Source organism: Camelus ferus, chromosome 13 (genome assembly GCF_009834535.1).
Source record: "Camelus ferus isolate YT-003-E chromosome 13, BCGSAC_Cfer_1.0, whole genome shotgun sequence".
Lineage (NCBI taxonomy): Eukaryota > Metazoa > Chordata > Mammalia > Artiodactyla > Camelidae > Camelus > Camelus ferus.
The window spans coordinates 22206253-22225519 of NC_045708.1; the positions used below are offsets into that span (position 1 = coordinate 22206253).

Below are 19267 nucleotides of genomic sequence, written 5' to 3' on the forward strand. Positions count from 1 at the left end.
AATGAGGTACAGGTTCCAAGGGCTTATCCTGGAGAAAGGCCAATGTAGGATTTGAACCCTGGCCTGCCTGATTCCGAAGACTGTGCTCTTTCCACTGAACTGTGCCACTTCTGACAAAATGCAGCTCAACTGCGACCTCCTCACAGATGCCTTTCCTATTTCCCACGGGATCTCAAGTTACTCCCTTGCCCACCAAAGCCCCCCAATACTTGCCTCTATTATCCTGTTTTCTCACCACTCTCCCATTGTTCCTTTGCACATCTACTCCCCCCTCTTCCCCAGGTAAGACTGATTCTCTGCAGCCTCCAAAGTGATCCCCTGGGGCCCAGCTCCAGCCACATACGCTCTGCTGAGGAAACTTCGGTGGCTCCCCACTGCTACAGCCACAGTGTAAACCTCTGAGCCTGGCATGCCCTAGCCCCTGCTGACCTGTTCAGTCCTGGTTCCCTCTCCCAACCAGGCAGCCAAGCACACTGGGAGGCCACGTGGGCCAATGGGAAGGACACAGATCTGAGAGCCAGACAGATGTTGTTTTGATTTCCAAGTCTGTACAGTCTTGCTGTGTGTCCTTGGGCAAGTCGCCTCACCTCTCTGAGTTTCAAAATGTCCAACTGAAAATAGAGATGACGCTTCCTACCACAGGTTCATCATGAGAATAAAAGATGAGAGATATGGTCCACCTGGAGCATAATAAGTTCTCAATGAAAAGGGGCTGCCACCCCTGTCATTATCCACTGAACATGCAAATGCTTTCTTCCCGCCACTCATCTGCTAATGGTGTCCCCTCCTCCTGGAATGCCCTTCCTCAGCCTCAATCTGCCTGCCAAAATCTTCTAGACGTCAAGTGCCACCCCCTCCAGGAAGCCTCCCTAGGCTGACTGCACAGAGGTTTGGGTGTGTGGGTTCCTTCTCCTGCTGCAGCTGTGAGTCTCCTGGGCTCATCCCTCTCCTGGGTCCTGAGGGAGGGTCTCAGTCTCCCTTGACCTTCTAGCACAGATGGCCCCACTCTGAGCAGCCAGACACAAGATGGGCATTTAGCAAACATGGGCCAAATATCCCTGAGGGTTCCTCCACCCCAACCACACAGGGCCTCTAGTCTCACCCCTGGCACTGGGTGGGCACAGGCGCTCCGCCAACTGAGCAGAACTGCACACACCTGCTATGCCATGCTCTGCAGAACCTGCCCCCTAAACTCTACACAGTCCAGCCCCCTCAGCCTCCTTTGTCGTGAATGTGTTAAAAATAACCACGATAATCATCACTTCCACGGAGAGAGAGCAGTGCAATTTACAAAGCAGTCCTCCCTTCCTTGGTCCCTCTGCGTCCTCCCTAATGCAGGCCCCAGAGCCCCAAGCATCAAACGATCCCCTTGAAACACTTCTGTCATGTCCCTCCTTGGCTCTCACCCTCAGTAGTGCGTTAGGATCCCAGTGGGACAGGGGCAGAGGAAGGTGGCTCTTGTAAATTCCAGGCTCTACCTCTGCAGTCCAAATCAACTAGGTACCCCCAGCTAGGATGCCAGTCCCCCTCTGATGACTTCCTCCCAGAGCTACTGGCCTATCTGCCCAGCCTCCCAACAGAGCTAGCTGGGTCCCTGCCACCTCCAACATGTGGCCAGGAGCTCCTAGAGAGCAGGGACCACATCTGACTCATTCTGCCTCCCCCACGATGCCAACTTCTCGCTGTCTGAAAGCCCTTGGCCAACAGGGTGAGGTCCCAGCGTTTGGGGGCAGCAGTCAGAGCCTCGGGCCCATCTCCCACCTCTGGGGCTACTTTCTAGTAGACGTCAGTCTGCTACAGCTCCCTGCACCCAGCATGTTCACACTCTATGCCCCAGCACAGGCTGTTTCCTCTACCTAGAAAGCCCTTCCCCTTGCACCAGGAAATGATCTGGGGAGGCTCACAAACGTGCCATGAAACAACACTAGGCCGTGGTCTGAGGAAGTGATCCCCTTTCCAGGTCTCTCTTTAATAGAGTGACTATTTGCCAGTCTGCCTGTGATAGTGCAGTTTGCGCCTGCCACCTTGATGTAATTATAATCTCGAAAATGTTCTGGTTCAGATGATAAAGTATATGGCCACCTTCCTTTTAATCCTTCCAAATGCATGAGAAAGAAGGTTTCTGTGCAGTCTGAGACTTTAACATACCCCCATCACGTGCTAACTTCTCTTTCTAACAGGAGAGATGAGCTTCTAGCTAGAATTTAATAATATCACTGTTTTCAGTGTGGTTGTTTTTCTGGTTATCGTCTATTTCAGACAAGTGAAAACTCTTTTTCCATTGACAATATGAAATTTCTTTTTAATACGTACAATTTAAAAAGCAATTTGCTTTAAAGAAAAGATTCACAGGCTAGTGAATTCCTATTTACTCCTCAAAACCCAACTCAGAATCACCTTCTTTGTGGTTTAATCCCTCACTCTTCCTCCTCCCTTGACATCTGGCTTATGCACATCATACCTATCACATGAAATTATGACAACACACAACTATTTATTAGGGATTTACCACGTGCCAGGTACAGTGCCAAGCACTTACCCACCTTCTTTTGCTTAATCCTCATCATTACTCTGCAGAAGAGCTCTGCTATCCCCCTTTTATAGGTGATGAAATTGGGGGGAGCAAACTTGCCCATGGTCACATAGCTAGTCAGTGGTGGTGTCAGGGATTGAACCCAGGGCTGGACTTCAGCCTGTGGCCTTGACCACCACTGTACACTAGTGGTCACTCTCTCCGACCAGACAGCAGAAGGTGTGTCTGATTCACCTCAGATCTCATTCACTCGGAGCCAGTCCAAGGCCTGGCACCAGCTCCACTCTGATAAAGACATGAAGACATGTGTGATGGATGGGATGGGACTCGATCCCCACTCAGATGTCTGGGGGAGTCTGTGCCCCACTCACTCTCCATCCTGTGATGGAGCACACAGATTTCTGGCAGCATAGATATGGGCTGGAAGGATCTTCCAGGAAATGTACCACATGAGCTAGGTCTCCCCACGACCCCACTCAGAGAGGCCTTGCCTCCCCAATGTCTGAGTCCCATACAGGCAGATAGGGCTCTGCTTCCTGCCCCAGACCAAGCTGGCCAGAGGAAGCTGGCAGGGCCTGGGCAAGGAAGAGAAAGCCAATCTAGGACTGGGTTGAGCAGGTGAGAGGCAGCTTCCTAAAGGAGACAGGACTTGAGTTATGCTTGGAAGGATGGGGCAAAGGATAAACTGGGGTGAAGGGCATTCCAGGTGAGGGAAACAGCCCAAGCAAAGGCAGGGAAGCCAGAAAGCAGGGGGTTCCGGGGCCAGTGATGAGCCCGGGTTGAGAGAGTAAGAGAGAATCAGAGAGAAAGCAGGTAGCAGCTGGGTCAGGGGTGGGGCTGAAATGCCAGGCCCAGGAGTCTGGGCCACAGTGGAGAGTCACTGGGGGCTGAATCAGGGGAGTGACACCCAGAGAGATCAGGAGGAACCACTGGGCCAGCGCCTTGTCCAAGTCATGCAGCCGCAGTGGCAGAGGAGGGATCTGAACCCACTCTTGCCTCCCAGGCCTGACACTCAGGGGACCCCAGACTCAACTGGTGGTCAGGCCTCCCAAATGGAGCCTAGATGACAGGGAGGGTGGCTAAGCAGCAACCAGCCAAGGGTGGGACAGTGCCCCTGAGGAGGACGCAGGGAGTGTGGCAAAGGAGGAAGGAGGCTGTAAGAGTGAAAGACTTTCTCCCAGGTGTCACCCCACACAGCCACATCTCAGGACCAGAGGGTCGGTGGGCAGGAACTGCAGGTTGGCGACCAGCCCCCAGGAGCGGGGCTCTGCAGCTGATCCCACTTCCACAACTACCCCCCTACCCCGGCCTCAGCCAGCCTCCGTGCCCGTCCTCCATCGAGCTCTTTCCTGCCTGCCTTCCCTTTCTTCCTCTCCCCCCACTTAACAGATTGCAGCAGCAAGATGGCACAAATTTATGGCTCAACTCACCAAAAATAACAAGAGATCTATCAAAAGCAGTTTGTGTGAAATTAACAGGGGCCTGTACCCTCTTGTCAAACACACTCAGCTCTGAGGCGGGCCAGGGCACTCTGCTCCCAGCCTCACCACTCTGCCAGTACCAACCCAGCTCCACCCTGCCTGGCCTTGCCATTGGTCCTACCCAGGATGTCCCAGAGGTGAGCCTGACTCCGCTGTCCCAGTGCCTGGCAGAGGGGCTGGGACAAGGGCCTCACTCTTCCTGTTCACCACCATCCCACCAATCTTGTTCTCAATCTGGCAGCTCCATGTGCCAGCCAGTTCTCCTGCAGCTGGTACATGTGTCCAACTGGCCCAGTGGGGAGGAGGTAGAGGGAAGCATGGAGGTGAGGCCCAGGGTTTGGCCAAGGTGGTGCTGCCACCAGGCAAAGTGTTCAGGCCCTGATGATGCCACTGGCCCTCAGATGCCACGCGCTGCGTGGAACAAACTGAGTTGTGTGCCTGTCAACTCTTGCCCCTGAGAGGCTGGGCAGAGGGAAGAAGTGGCAAAGAGGAAAAGCCTCTTGCCTGCCACAGGAGAGGAAGGGCTGTGCCAGCCCAGTTCTGGGCACCAGTGCACCCTGTGAGCCCACTTGTGATGCCACATCACCCCACAATGCCCCACAAGAGCCCTCCCTGCAGGCAACCCCATGGAGCAGCCAGGAAACATGCCAAGCAGGACAAGGGGCATGAGCTGGGAGCCCAGGGCTTCCTGCTCAGAGAAGATACCAGGCCCCTTGGCCAGGGACAACCGGCATCCAATGTCCACCCACCCTCAGTCCCAGAGGCCCCTGCAGAGGCTCTGATGACAGTGGGACGATGGTGCCCTTCCTGTCACCAGCCCCCTCTGACCCCTAAAGACACCCCGGCTCCCAACCAACTCCTGCTTCCGGCTTCAGCCAAGCCCAGCTGGCTGCTCCTGGCTCTGTGCTCCACATGGCAGCCTGCCCAGATGGTGCCCGCCCAGGAGGGCAGAGCCTTGCTCCATCCACTGCAGACCACTGGGCCGATGGACTGCAGGGAAAGCCAGACAAAAGAACCAGCCCTCTGCCGAGCACAATGGGGAAGGCCCCCACAGAGTGACAGGCAGTTGTGGCCAGGCAGGAAGAACCATAAACCACCTGATATACGCCTGGCACTCTCCACCGATGTTCGACAAAGAAGCAAAATTCAATTTCTTCCTGCAGGCACTAAATCCCAGGCCAGCCTCCAGGGCCCGTACCCTGCCCACGGCCTGGCTGTCACTCGGACAGCTTCATCGACCGCTGTTAGAGGCCAAGCTGGCCTAGGGGAGAAGCCAGAGCAAGGCCACTGGGCAGTTGCCATGGGTGGGCAAGATGCCAGATGTCTCATGGGGGAGACCAAGAAGCTCTTCCCCCAAAGCATTGGGAGAAGCCACTGGCATGATAAACACCCCTTCTAATTAAATCAGGGGTGTCTTCCCATTTTACAGATGAAAAAACTGATATATTAAAAAAAAGGATCTACTCAAGGTAACAAAGGCAGCTCCCAACTCCCAAGAGGCATGGGAACAGATCATATGCCTCCAATACCCCAGCAGCCCTCACACAATATCCCCTGTAAACACTCTGTCAGATCCAGATGCCCCTTCTGACTTCCATTCCCGTGTGACAACCTCATGATGGTAGGCCAGCACCTAGTATCCCAAATGGAGAAACTGAAGCCCAGAGAGGGGCAGGAACTCCCTGTTAGTACCAGAGCTAGAAACCAGATCCCAGATCTGCCTCCCTACCACCCCTATGTCCTAGGCCCACTGGCCAGTCCCTGGCCCAGCCCTATTCAGCAGGCATGTAGGACCCAGTTGAGGGCGTTGGAGTCTTGAAGCTGCAGGAAGGAGGGTCGGCAGAAGGTGGCCATGGCTGAGGGAGCTGGGGTGGGAGCAGGAGCAGGCAGGACTCAAGGGCTCGGAGAGCTTTCGCCCAGTCAGCAGGAAGCTCTAGCAGCTGGCAGCCTTGGTCCCAGAAGAAGACGTGGGTCCAGAGTGGGGACACAGGGGACACTGGGAGCTGAGCCAGGCCAGCCCTCTAAAGCAGCCTCGAAGCTCAGGCCTCTTCACCCAGGCACATTCTTCTGCGCCTCCCTCTGCCCTGACCCTGGGGCCATAGCCAAAAATCACTGACCCGTGTGGGCAGAAGACATCCCTGCTCCCTGCCTCCTCCAGCCTCCAGGCAAACTTGTCAATTGCAGTGCCAGGGCCTGCCACAGTCATTCCCAGCTTTGGGCCTTTGTAAATACTGCTCCCTCTGCCTGGATTGCCCTCACCACTCCTTTGGTTTGGTTCACTTCCACTTGTCCTTCTGATCTCTGCTCCTGTATTACTTCCTTCCCTGACTGTCCAGTTAGGGGTCCCCTCCCTGGCTTTACCATGCTGCATTGTCTGATCTATGCCCCTATTCATCCACTCAAGACTGCAAACCCTTCACAAGAGTGAGATCTAACCCCAATCCACTTTGGTGACCCCAACACCTGGACCAGGCTGGACCCAGAGGAGACATGGGTGGACAACTACCTGAACGCCCCAGGACCCGCCAAGATGGGCACCATCAGCCCTCTGGACACACCTACCAGTCCCAGGCCCTGCTCATACTCACCATATCTCATCTCTGTTGTGAACAGGTCATTGCTGCTCCCCGAGTGCAAATCGGCCTCAGCAGGTGGGGCTGGGCCCCCAGGCACCAGTGCATTGGACAGGGTGTGGGCAGCAGGAGGGCCTGGAGGCGTGGTGGTAGCAGGGCCAGCCCCCGCCTCCCCAGGGCAGCTGCAGCCTGGCTGGGCGAAGCCACAGGCCCTGCCAGCAGCACGGCCGCACTCCTCGCTCCAACGGCAGAGCACGCCGCAGGTGAACTGGCTAGAGTTGTTGTTGTTGATGAGCAAGACCTCAACAAAGCGGAAGGCCAGGGCAGCGGGCGCCAGCAGGCGTGGGGCCTCCGAGGGCTCGGCTGACAGGCACAGCTGCACGAAGTTCTTGTCGAAGTGCAGGAAGGTAAAGGGACCCGAGCCGCCGCACAGCTCCAACCCCGCTGCCTCCTCCTCTTCCTCCGGCCGCCCCAGCTCTGACTCTGCCTGGGTCACTGCTTCTTCGGGGCTGGGCCGGAGGCAGGTAAAGTTGACCAGGTAGTGGTCCAGGGGCAGCAAGCGGGGGGCAAAGTGGGCGCACACCTGCTCCTGGCGGTTGAAGCGCAGATAGAGGGAGTACTTGGTCGGGTCTGGGTTCTCCAGGGTCCAGGAGCAGCCCGAGGCGATGGTAGGAAAGAGGTCCTGCAGTGAGAAGGCCCCGTAGAGCACGCCCGAGGCCAGGGCGGAGCAGGCGCTGGGGGCAGGGTCGAAGGCGGCGGCCAGGTGCAGGGACAGAATCACAGATAGTAAGAGGGGACAGGCTGGGGTCATCCTATGTCCCTTGCCCTGTGGAGAGAGACAGTGGTCAGTGGCCCCAAGCACAGCCAACATGGGCTCTGAATCTCCTGTGGCTAGCCGCAGGTCACGGGCCCGTGGTTAAGACCGTGATAAGTCACCCAGGTCCACCAGTGTGATCTTAGACAAGGGACTTGACCTCCCTGAGCCTCAATTTCCTTTCTTGTTAAATGAAGGCACTCAGGAGAGTGTCTGGAATCTTGTAAGCTCTTAAAAGACACATCAGTTGTGATTATTATTCTGTGGTTCCTCTGTCAGTCCCATCAACTGCAAACATCTCGGCCTGACGTTCAGATCCAGCCCCATCCCCACCACCCAACTTGTATTCTCCAGAGCTGTTGCTCTCAGTCGCCATGTGTCGTGATCAGCTGCAAGGCATGTCACACATAACCCAGCAGTAATCGTCAAAGCAGCGATGTTTGACGATGATTTGCTTTTTTATAAATCAGAGCAATTCAAGTTATTCCCGGAACAATGTCATTCTCACTCACTTGCTTAACTGAGTGGGAGAGAAAGGGGAGGAGTTACCGCCTGCGTGTGCCAGGGACTGCGCCCAACCTGAACCACGCCCACAGGAGGGCATCGTGAGTATGAACGTGATGATTATTGCTGCTGTGGCTTTCCTGGTGGAAACGAGGGGGTCAGACATCTGCAAAATGGGTGCGGCTGTTCCCCTCTAACCCTCTTCTACTCCCACCATGGGATTATCCTCCAAGGCCTGGCTCAGGGCCTGCAATCCCTCCGGGGAGGCTACCAAGCCATCTCCCTGCTCTTAGTTCCCACAGCCCCCACAGCAGGAAAGTCTGCATCACCCAATTGTGATCTCTATCCCTTGCTATCTCCCTAGGGCTAGCTCAGTCATCTCATGAGTCTTCAAGCTCCTAAGATTGGAGATCAGCGTCTATTGATTTCTACCTGCCCCCAAAGCACTGAGCTGAGCTCCCAGCAGGTGTGAATGTACGCCAGGTATGGGAGGGCAACTGGGACCCAAGCCCTATGCTGACGGACACACAAGGCAGTCAGGCCAGAGTGGACACGGAATGGGGGAGGGGGGACTGCAGGTGCCCTCCCACCCACCTGGCCAGGGCAGAGCCACTTCCCATAGCCTGCACATCCTCCACCCCAGCTGCCCAGAGAGCAGAGTTCTGCGCCTGGGCTGGTTCAGCCCCACTTCCAGCCCTGCCCCCAGGAGTGCCTGCCTCTTCCATGTCCAAAGCATCACTCACAGCACTGGACGGGTCCCTAGAGCCTCGTTGTTCCATATTAAAGAAGAAAAGATGAGGCTCCAAGAGGGGAAGCAAGCTGCCCAAGATCACCCCAGAGAAACCAAGCTAGGACTGGAGTCCAGGACCTGAGGCCCCAGCCCGCTTTCTCCATCTTCCACCCATAGCCTTCTGCACTGTCCCCTTCCTTGCTACTCAGGCTTCAGACCAGATGGACAAGCTATTAGCTCTGGGAACTGAATCACAAACAGAGGATAATTCTCAGGTGTGGTGAGATTGTCCCAAGACACAGCTCCCCTGAAGCCAGGGACCCAGGGGACAGGTTTCCCATGGCTGTTCAGGAATCTAAATAGTGGCTGGAGGTCGGGGGACAGGAAATGAGAACCCCAGAACTCCAATCCCGTTGTAGCATCCAGGGAGTTCCTCACTGTCCCAGATCCCACATGCTGCCACTCTGAGCCAGGCCTAACCCCAATTACAGATGCGCACTTGCCCCTTCTGGGCCACAGTGGGGTGCGGAGGTAGGCTCAAGGCAGGCCCACTTTCTGGGGAGAAGCCACCCCACCCCATCCTCCAAAGACCCGCCTGGAATTTATTCAGCAGAAACCGGGATGGGGTGTCTCCACTGCCCACCCTCCCAGAGCTGAAAAAGGGACCAGACCCCTGGCCTGCCCCACCCCACATCCTCCCTGTCCCAAACCATTCAGCCTGCCCAACCTGGTGTGGCACCAGCGAAGCCAGCCACTGATGATGAGTGACATCCAATCCCCCCGCTGCCCCCAGTTATTTTTAAGCAGGCTGAAAAATTCAGGCCATGGCTGTAGCTCAGCGGAGGGGAGGTGGGGGCTCATTAAAAGTGGCCTCACCTCCCTCACTTAAGAGCAGGCAGGGACTCTCCAAGCACAAACACACCAACACGTGTGGGCTTGGATATTCCTGGGCCCTGCACACATGCATACAGAAGCATGGATGCACAGATGCGTGTGTAGCCAGGTGTCCTGCATGTGAAGAGATACACATGCACACAGACATGCACAGAGATCGGTGTAAACCACAGGTGAGTAAATTCAATGCACACAGAGTGCACATACTCACGTGTACAAGGCTGTCAAGTGCCAGACACTCGTACACACGCGCACAAGTGCAAACGTACTCTCTAGTGTGAGCACACACTGGTGTTTGGTTCTTTGAAGCTCAGCATATGACAGCCAAGTATCAGGCAGGATCTCACCCATTGCTCCTTCCTCTGTATTCCTGAAACTGAGGGCTCAGGCTCCCAGCCCCACCTCCTGAGTTTCCACTGCTCCCTACTCTATCGCTCCAACCCATCAAGACGCATTAGGTCCACATCCTCCAGAGCCACAACCTGACTTATTCAGGACTGAGCCACCTCTAAATTCTATCCAAGTCCCCTCTTCCATTCAGTCTCCTTCAGACATCCCCTTCACACCAATTCTGGTATTTCACCTTGGGTATGTGTGAACCTCATTGTTCTTCCTGTGACATAAGATGTTTTAGGGACTCCCTTTTAGATCACTATCCATCCACAAAATAAGGCAAAGAGCCCAATTCCAGGTGGTCAGAGAGCACCTCCTTGGGAAGGGACCTGGAAGGATCCCTGCTTCACAGGAAGTTCAAGTGGTTACTAGCAGTGAGTAGCCTCCATGAGCCTCAGTTTCCCCCTCTGTGGAGAGGTGACACAATCCCTGCCCTCAGGATTACAAATACCTTCCCATTCAGCCTCCTGGTGAGCTCCCAGCACAGGGCCTGGCACAGGGAGAGCCCTCACACCATCCTCTCCCCCTTCTTCTCAGAACTTCACAGTCTCTCCTCTTTCCTGCTGCGGTGGAGGGTGCTGCCTCTGAAGGCTCTTTGGGTTAAACCTCAGGGTAGCTTTGCTACCTGCAAGCCCAGGAAGACCACAAACCCCTCCAGGCACAGAGCTGGACAGGAGGGGTATGGAGCTCAGCTCTGAGGAAGAACCTCAGTCAGGAGGTTGATGCGGAGGATAATCAGAAGGCCGCCTCCCTCAGGACCTCTCTGGGATGAGACAGGTGACAAGCTGCTTGGAGTAATCTCAGGGTCTCAGGGATCCCCTCCTCCAGCCATGGGCTCCCTTCACCGCATGCCCCCTGCCCCTGGCAAATCTGAGAATCCCACCCTCTGCCCAAGCACACTGGGGACCACTTCATCCCAGACCCCACAGGCCTGGGGTTCCTTTCTGCACCAACGAGGGAATCCGAGGCTTTCTAGCAGCTGGAAAGGCCAAGACAAGACTGGGATGGGAGGGAGCATGGGTCGTCAAGCGGTGGGGAGGGGCACTTCAGGGCAAGAGCTGGGTCTCCGGGGACCGCAGAGAATGACCCCATCCTCCTGGCAGGCTGGAAGCAGGGGCACTGGGCGGCCTAGAGCCAGGAGCCTGGCATTCAGACTGGGGAGGGGCCGCGGCTGGGGGAGGGGGCGCGGCGGTGAGCACATCCGTCGCGTTTATCCACCTGGCAGCTCCAATTCGCCCACCCGTCACTCACCCTCTGCCTCCTGGGCTCTCGCTGTGCGGTCAAGCCCAGGCCAATGCACGGCCAGGGACCCCCCACGCGGGGCCTCCGGGTCCCCTGCCCTAGCACCAGCCGTGGGGGCAGGGTCCTCAAGGATCCCCCTCTGCTGGAGCTCTGGCACCCAAGAGGGCGCACACCCTCCATCCGGCCTCTGGAGCTGGTGGGCTGGCCCGAGGGGTGGGGGCCACCCTCCCACCACAAGGAGCAGGACGAGGGGCGGCCCCCAGCCCCCGGGGGCGGTGCCGCGCGGGTGGCGGGGGGGGGGGGGGGGGGGGGCGGTGACTCAGCCGCCCTCCGCCCGCCTCCCCGGAACTTTGCAGCAGCTGGAGCCGCCGTTGCTACAGGAACCGAAAGCTTTTGTTCCCCAATGTCAGGGCTGCCCCGGCTGGCAGGAGGCTGGGAGGCTGGGAGGCTACCACTCCCGAGTGGGGCCCAGGCCCAGCGACACCGCCCAGAGGACTCCCAGCTTGGCAGAAAGTCACAGATTCAGGCCCCCCTCTCCTCCTTGTCCTCCAAAGCGAGGTTTCTTCAAACTCTTGGGGCCCTCTGGTCAGATCACCCCCTAATTCTGACTTGGAGCACTAATTGCCCTAGAAAGTTCCTGATGGCATCTCTCCTGTGAGGAGGTAGAGGCTCCCTTGTGCCCCATGTGATCCTCTGTGACTGAGTTTCCATGTAGGCCCCCCTAAAAGGGAGTCTACCTTTGGGGACTTGACTTGGGTTCCTCCACCTCCCTAGCCTCTACACTTGAACCAGGACCTCAGAGGCCTTGGCCTTTCACCGATGATCCTCTGGCCAGAGCTGATCCCAGAGGAGTCTAGTGGGGTGTTGAGACCCATATGGGCCTGTCTATCTTCTAGCTTTATTATCCTGGAGGTTGGAGTGATGTCACTAAAACCCATTCTGCACTTCTACCCTGGGATTAGGAGTGGAGTGGAAAGGGGCCTGACGTTGGCCTTGAGAAACAGCCCAACACACCTATCACTGTTAAGCATTACTAGGTGCCAGACACTATACAATCTAGTATCATTTCTCCCAGAAGTGATGTAAGGCTATTACCACTGACCCATTTTATAGAGGGCCAACTAAGGCTCAAAAAGGTTCTGTAGCTTGCCCAGGTCACAGAGCTTTTGAACCCAGGTCATCCAACCAAAAGCCGAGTCCCTAGCTACTTACTCAGCTCCATGACCTGGGGGTTGGGAGGGAGGGAAGATGACAAGAGACAAGCTGGGAACTCACTTTGGGTTATACAAATGCCTATCACACACACATCCCAGTCTGGACCTATCCCTTCCTGAAGAGTGATGGGGGGAGGAGGGGAGGAGAAGGAAAAGAGAAGGCAGAAAAGGGAAGAAGAGGGGGAATTCTCTCTGCCAATCTTAGTCCAGGGAAGATCCTCCCTTATGCCCCCACACCACCACCAGGGCATCCCCTGCACAAAGTCCACACTGACCCTCCCCCATGTGGCTCAGGGGATGATCCCTAGGTTCCTGCTCTGTCCCAGGGCCAGGTGGACTCCCTCACTGCCTACTCCAAGCCCAAGCCAGACAGAGCCCACCTTTGCCCCCAGCCTCCACCTAGTGTGTACTGCCCTGGCGGAGACAAATAGAGGCTCCCTGGGGACACCCACCGAAGCCCAAACAAGCCCAGATAGACCATCTCAAATCCAGGGGTCAGTCCTGCTGGTCTGTGCCCGATAGCTCAAAGGGCTCCTGAATTGCTGCTGGGTTAAACTCTCCATCCCACCCCACATCCCATCCCCAGAGCATATGGCCAGACAACCAGGAACTGTTCTGGCACTGTTAGCACGAGAGGGCACCCGGCCTCGCCCACCAACCTCCTCTCCCCAGGGACTTCCCAGCGCCAGTCCCGCAGCCACCGCTGCTGCTCCGGGTGCGCTGCGGAAACCTGGAGCTGCCCGCCGGAGGAAAAGGGGCGGCGGGTCCAGGGCTGCGGGCAGGGGGCGCCAGAGGACACCCAGGGGCCCGGCCAGCAGCTGGTGAGGCGGGCAAGCGGGCAGCATCTCTCGGCCCGGGAGCCCCTCCCCCCGCAGGCACCAGACCCTTCGCCCGCTCTGCACCCGCCGTGGCGCGGAGGACTTCCCTCGGACGGAGCTGACTGCGGGAGTGGCCGCCAACTCCACCACCTACAACCCGCCCCCCCAAAAAAAATGCTTGCCCCCGGAGCTGCGGGAGGGTGCGTTTGGTGCCCGGCTCCATGCCCCGGGGGTGGGAGGAGAAGGATGGGGGATGGATAGAGAGACTCCGACCAAAGATGGACAAGGGAACCAAGGATGCGGGGCCCGTAGAGATCTCTGATGGAGAGGAAGGGGCTCGGAGCAGACATGGGGGGCAAGGCCCCAGGTCCAGGCAGAGGGGGAGGGGACTTGCAGCAGAGATTGGCGAGGGATAGCGGGACACCGGGCAGATATGGGGGAGGGGGCAATCAGGACAGAAGTAAGAGGGGAAGCATGGTGGGGGAACCGGCGCAGGGGAAAGGCAGTAACTATGGGCAGACATGGATAGGGACAGAAAGGACTCCGTGCAGAAATGAAGTGGAGGGGAGGAGCAGGGTCCGGCATCCAGACGAGGATGGGGGAGGATTCAAGGGAGAGACACAGTCGAGCTGCAGGTTGGAGAGAGGGGCTCTAATCAAGAATGGGGGCGCACCCCGGGATCCAGGCTTAGATGGGGAGAGACTCGAGACAGCGATGGAGGTAGGTCTGGGTCAGGACCGGGGGAGGGCGAGGGGCTTTGGCAGAGATGGGGAAGGGGAAGGGAGGCAGAAAAAGGACTCACAAGAGATGAGGGGGACCTTGGCCCCAGGCTTGTAAGTTCCCAAAGAGATAGGAGTGGGTAGATACCGAACGAACTCAGTTCGGGCGGGGGAGAATTCAGCAGAGGTAGGCGAGGGGAGCGCCCCCAGTCTGGACTGGTGCGGAAACTCGGGACCGCGCCGGGGTCTGGGGCCAAGCACTCACCTGGGCGCCGTCAGCAGCAGGAGCGGGGGCCGGCGCTGGCGGAGGCGGCCACGGGGCGCAAGTTTGCCATCCCTAAGGCGGGGGCTTGGCCGGGCGCGGGGCAGCTCGCTGCAGCCGCGCGGAGGGCCGAAGCTCCCGCTCCGGGAAGCGGCGGGTGCAGAAAAGGCTCCGCGGAGCAGCGCGGGGCGGGCGGGCGCCGGGCCGGGCGCGGGCTCCTGCCGCCGCCTCTTCGCCACGCCGCCCCCCACCCCCCGCTCCCTGCTCCCCCGCCCCGAGCACCGCCCGCGCCGCGCGCCGCCTCCTATTCGCGGGCGGCGGCCGCAGCCCCGGGCTCTAAAAGCCGACGCCGCATCCTCCTCTGTCTCCAAATGCCGCCGCCGCCGCCGAACCGGGTGTCTCCGGCCGCTCCGGCCGCTGCCCGCAGCGCGCGCCGGGCCGAGTGACGGCCGAGGGGGGACGCGGCGCCTGCGCGGGCCGGGCCCGGGAGGGGGCGCGCGCCGGGCCGGGCGCGAGGAGCCGCGGGAGAAGGGGCGGGGGGCGGGGGCGATGCGCGCCGCCTCCTGTTAAAGGGGGAGCAGCGCCAGCCGAGCCAAGCACACCCTCCCCCTCCCCGCCCTGGGCCCCAGGCGCCGGCGCGGGAGAAGCCCCGGGTAAGCCCCCGCCCCGCCTTCGGCTTCCTGGACCGCAGGATGAAGCGATCCGCGGCACCCCTCCAGCGATACCCCAGGCTGAAGGCATCTCGCTCAGCCAGGGTCTCCCCGGCCCTGAGGGCTGAAGCATTTGCCCCCTCCCCCATGTGCACTGCAAATTGCATATCCCCGTGCATGCAGGTGCCACTCGTGTGCGCTGAACTTTGCATATGCTTATGCATACAGGTGCCCTATGTGTGCACTGCATTGTTGCCTGGCTCTGTGCATGCAACTGCTACACACATGAACAGTGCGATAACATGTGCTCAGGTCCTGAATGCATGTTGCTTGTTCCTGTGGGTAGGAATGCTATATGTGTGCAAGCTTACAAGTGCCACATATGTGCTGAATGCTGTGCGTCACTTGTATGTGGGAGCCACAAATGTACACTGCAGTGTGGTATGTTTGGTGCATACTCTCGTGTAAACTCAGCAACGTTGCATATCCCTAGGCACGAGGATGCTACACGTGTGCAGTGTGTTACATGTTTTCCTGAGTGCCTGTCTAGTCCCACAAGTGCCTTTCCCTGTGCCAGGGGCGCCCCCATGTTGCATCTGTTTGTGTAGAAGCGGCAGAGAGGTAGAGACCCGCCCCCTCCCCATCCGGCGATGCGCCCAGGGACGGTTGGGTGGGGCCAGAGCCCACATGGTAAAGGCGGTATTCAGGGCGATGCCCATCGTTCAGGGCCCTGGTCGGGAGGCTTGTGGCCTGGGCATGTTGCCACCAGGAAGGTGGGCAGTCCAGGGACGCACCACTTCTGCCAAAGACAAGTGGGTTAATCAGACGGCTATGGTCCGAGGAGGAGCCAGCAGGGGGCAGCTTTGCAGTGAGGGTGGGATGGTTTCAGGAACTCTACTTTTTGAAGGTTTTTCTGACCAGGAGGGAGCCAAATCTGGGGAGCAAAGAAGCCCCCAGTCCAACCAATCCCACTCCCATCTCTCCACTGAAGCCCCTTGAGTTGTGTCTCCCTGGAGACAGGGCAGGATAAGACGCAAGGCTCCCCAGGGGCAGTACCAGAAAAAAAGCCCCCTGTTCCTCCCTTCTATCTTTCCCCTCTCCAGCAGTCTCAGTGACATTTGTCGTGAGTGATTGTGGGAGATTATCGACTTTAATGGAAGGAGGTAATAAGGGGTGATGAAGGAATCTCACCCGTCACCTTAAGGGAATTTATGAGACTATGAGGCAGGGAGGAGGGCTGGCACCTTTCCTTTCCCAGCTGGAGCCCAAGGAGGCCTATGCCTTGGGCCTAGCACTGTTAGGCACTCTTGAATTCTTACTGGGCACCCTCAAGCACACCCCTGCCAGGGCTCAGCCACTGCTGTGAAAGCCAAGTCAGGTGGGCCTTACCATCTGCATGGTGTATTGAGAGCCACCCCAAGGGCAGTGCGAGATCCCAGGCCTCCTTCCTTAGGCATTGTGAGGGGCAGTGGGATTGCTGGGATTGAGGTCTTAAGGAGATGGGCAAAGGTGGGGAGAGAGGTCAGGACATGAGTGGTCGGGACATGGGATACCCACAAGGATGGAAAGACAGGCCCTCAGAAGCCTCCAGGACCCTGTCCTCCACGGTCCAGCCCCTTCCACTCCTTACAGGGAGCCTGCCTTCCTCTCTATGAATATTCATAACATCAACATACTAGAGACCCAGCATCCAAAGAAAGGTCTCTTGCAGATGTGATACAGCTGGATCCCTGAGGTCCTCCCCCTCCCTGCAGGATCCAGCTGGGTGCAGGGTAATGGGAGGGCTGGCTCCGGTTAGACAGCAAGGTTTTGTCTGTTTTCTCTGTTCCCTGATAGCCCCCAGACTTCTTTCTTTCAGCCACAAAAATGTGTGCCCTAGAAAAGACAGGTGGTCAGACAGAGTAAGGGACTGACAGAGATGGTACCCCATACCTGGGAGCTCCCTGGGGCAGGGTGGGGAGATCAGCAAGGCAGGAGGGGCTGTGGGAGCTGGGTGGAGAGAGCAGGCCTTCCCAGGGGTTGTGCAGAAGCAGGCTATATATTAGGGCGAACCTCTGGAAGGCTCTCCCCGAGGTGCCTCCCTGCACCAGGGTTTCCCCACCTCCTTTCCCAGGAGCCCCTGCCCTTCCAGACTCACTCTGCTGATAATGCCGCCCAGGAGGGCTTGGAGTAATTACAAATCGTTTCCATATTCAAATCCAGCTGGTTGAAGAGAAATTACTTCTCTGACAGCCCAGGCGGGGGTGGGAAGAACAAGTCTTAGCCCCAGGAGAGGCCTCCAGGGAGCCTGGGGCAAAACCTGGGCAAGGCAAGGGGCACCAGCCAGAACTTGAGTGCAGAGGGTTTGTGCAGAGTAAAGAAACATCTCCTGCCGGCCTCCACCCCACAGACTGGACGAGGACAATGACTCCAGCCCTTGAGTCCCCTCGGGGCCCCTTCTGGGACCGCTGATGTGATGGAAGGGACCAATCCTACCATGATGTCAGGCTCTCTAACCGCTCTCATACTGCCAAGCTAGGGGACCTCAAGAAAGTCCCTTCAGCTTTCTGAACCTCTGTTTCCTTATCTGTGAAATGGTATAAATGATCTCACCTAGGCCCCAGTAGGATAACAGAGATTAGCAAGAGCTATGCCCCTGAGAAGGGCCTTTTACAAATAGTTATTTTATTACCAATTAATTCATGTTTTTGTCAACAGTAAGCACCAACAGTGGCCCAGTCGGGAGGCAGCACAGCCCTTAGAGGGGCAGCACAGGAGAAGCTAGTGGGTTGAGGAGGGGAGCAGCCCCAGCCTTACCCGCTTGGCCTCAGCCCTGCCTCCCGCTGGGCCAGCCACCGCTATGCTTCATTGCCCTTTAAACAGATGAGAAAATGTTCTTCTTCCTTTCCCAATGATTTATTTGGCCCAGAGCCTGGACAGGTTTCTTTCCAGCCAGTGGGACCTAGGAGCACCCTTCCCTCAGCCCCTGCCCTTTAGCCACCCAGCCAGGCACCTACAGCAACCCATAGCTCTGGATACCAAGTCTCCTTCCAGCCCCCCACTCCTACCCCAGACACATATCAGAAGTTCATAACATTTCCCCAAAGATACTCAAATCCATGTGACAATCTTCCACCAGGGTCTGCCCTAGAGCTCATACGACAAATGCCTCAGTGCTCTGGATGTCACTGATCCTGGTGGGATATCCTGAAAAGATGGACTGGCCGGCCTGCTCTGCCTGCAGGAAGGCCTGCATGTCTAGCTTCCATCCTTCCTGCTGCAGATGCCAAATGTGTAAGGAGCCTGTGGCCACCCAGGCTGGGTGTTTGTCATTTTCTTGGTGCAATGGATTAGGGGGAAAAGGGAGGATTAATGGCTCCCTTGCTAAATCTTCCCAGAAGGTCAATGCCTGGTTTGTGTACAGCCCTCGGGGCAGTGCCTGCATTCTCTGGCCCCTGGGACAGAGGATAGAGAAGAACTTTAGGGTTCTTCTGAGAAGGGCCTTTTACAAATAATTATTTTATTACTAATTAATTAGTATTTTTGTCAACAGTAACGTGGGTGATCTTCATACACGTCATACTGGAGGGTGTCCACAGAGCCTGGCACCAACAAGGTGCCTTCACTCACTTCTTCAGCAAACATCTATTGAGTGTTTACTATGTTCTAGGCACTGCGATCCAGGCCATGAGAAAGTCCCAAGGCTTCTACTTCCCAAAATATCCCAAATCTATTCACTTTTCACATCCCTACTGCCAATACCAGGGTCCAAGGCAGCAACATCTGGCACCTGGACTCTCCCTTATTTAATCTCCAGGCTCTCACTGCTACTTCCCCATCCCAATCCATTCTTCTGGAGCCCACTGAGCTATCTTTTTAACATGTAAATCAGAGCACCCTTTCTTCAGGCCTCCAATGGCTTCCCACTGCACTTAGCACCATGACCTTCCAGGCCCTGCAGGGCCTGGCCCTTACCAGCCTCTCCAGAGCCAGCTCCACTACCCCACCCCACCCCCACACTATGCTCATCTCTTTGCTATTCTTGGAAAACTCCAAACTCATCTTCCCGCAGCACTTCCAGTGGCTGACTCCTTCTCATCCGGAAAATCTCAGTTCCAATATCACCTCTTCTAGGAGGCCTCCCCTGATGACACTTCTAAAGCAGCCCTACCCCAACCAACCCCCTGCTCCAGTCGCTGCATCCCATGGCCTTGTTGTGTTTTCTTCCTAGCACTCATTACCCTGAAATAGGTTGTCTATTTCCATGTACGTTAATTGTTTCCCCTACTGGACTATGAGTTCTGTAAATGCAGGGACTTTGTCTATCCATTCACCATTGGATCCCCTGGCACGAAGCACGATGTACACAGTAGGTATTCAATAATTGTTTGTTGAGTGAAATGAATGGTGACAGGACAAGCACAGACCCTGCCCTCACAGAGCTTCCAGTCTGTGATCCTC

The 19267-nt window shown here is 57.1% G+C and overlaps 1 protein-coding gene across 14 annotated transcripts in view; it reads right to left on the reverse strand.

Annotated features, from left to right (window-relative positions):
• The window catches only part of ADGRB2 (adhesion G protein-coupled receptor B2), a 36401-nt gene extending 21794 nt beyond the window's left edge, over positions 1 to 14607 (reverse strand). For 13 of the 14 annotated variants that reach the window (XM_032495778.1, XM_032495774.1, XM_032495780.1 and 10 more), the window contains exons 1-2: positions 11174 to 11423; positions 6603 to 7413 (exon numbers count right to left, since the gene is read on the reverse strand). In XM_032495778.1, coding sequence (XP_032351669.1) covers positions 6603 to 7413; positions 11174 to 11344 — 982 coding nt within the window. In that variant the 5' untranslated portion in view covers positions 11345 to 11423. Of the gene's footprint in view, positions 1 to 6602; positions 7414 to 11173; positions 11424 to 14180 lie in introns of those variants that run through there. The other variant, XM_032495781.1, reaches the window with a different exon arrangement.
• Between the last annotated feature and the right edge of the window lie 4660 nt (positions 14608 to 19267).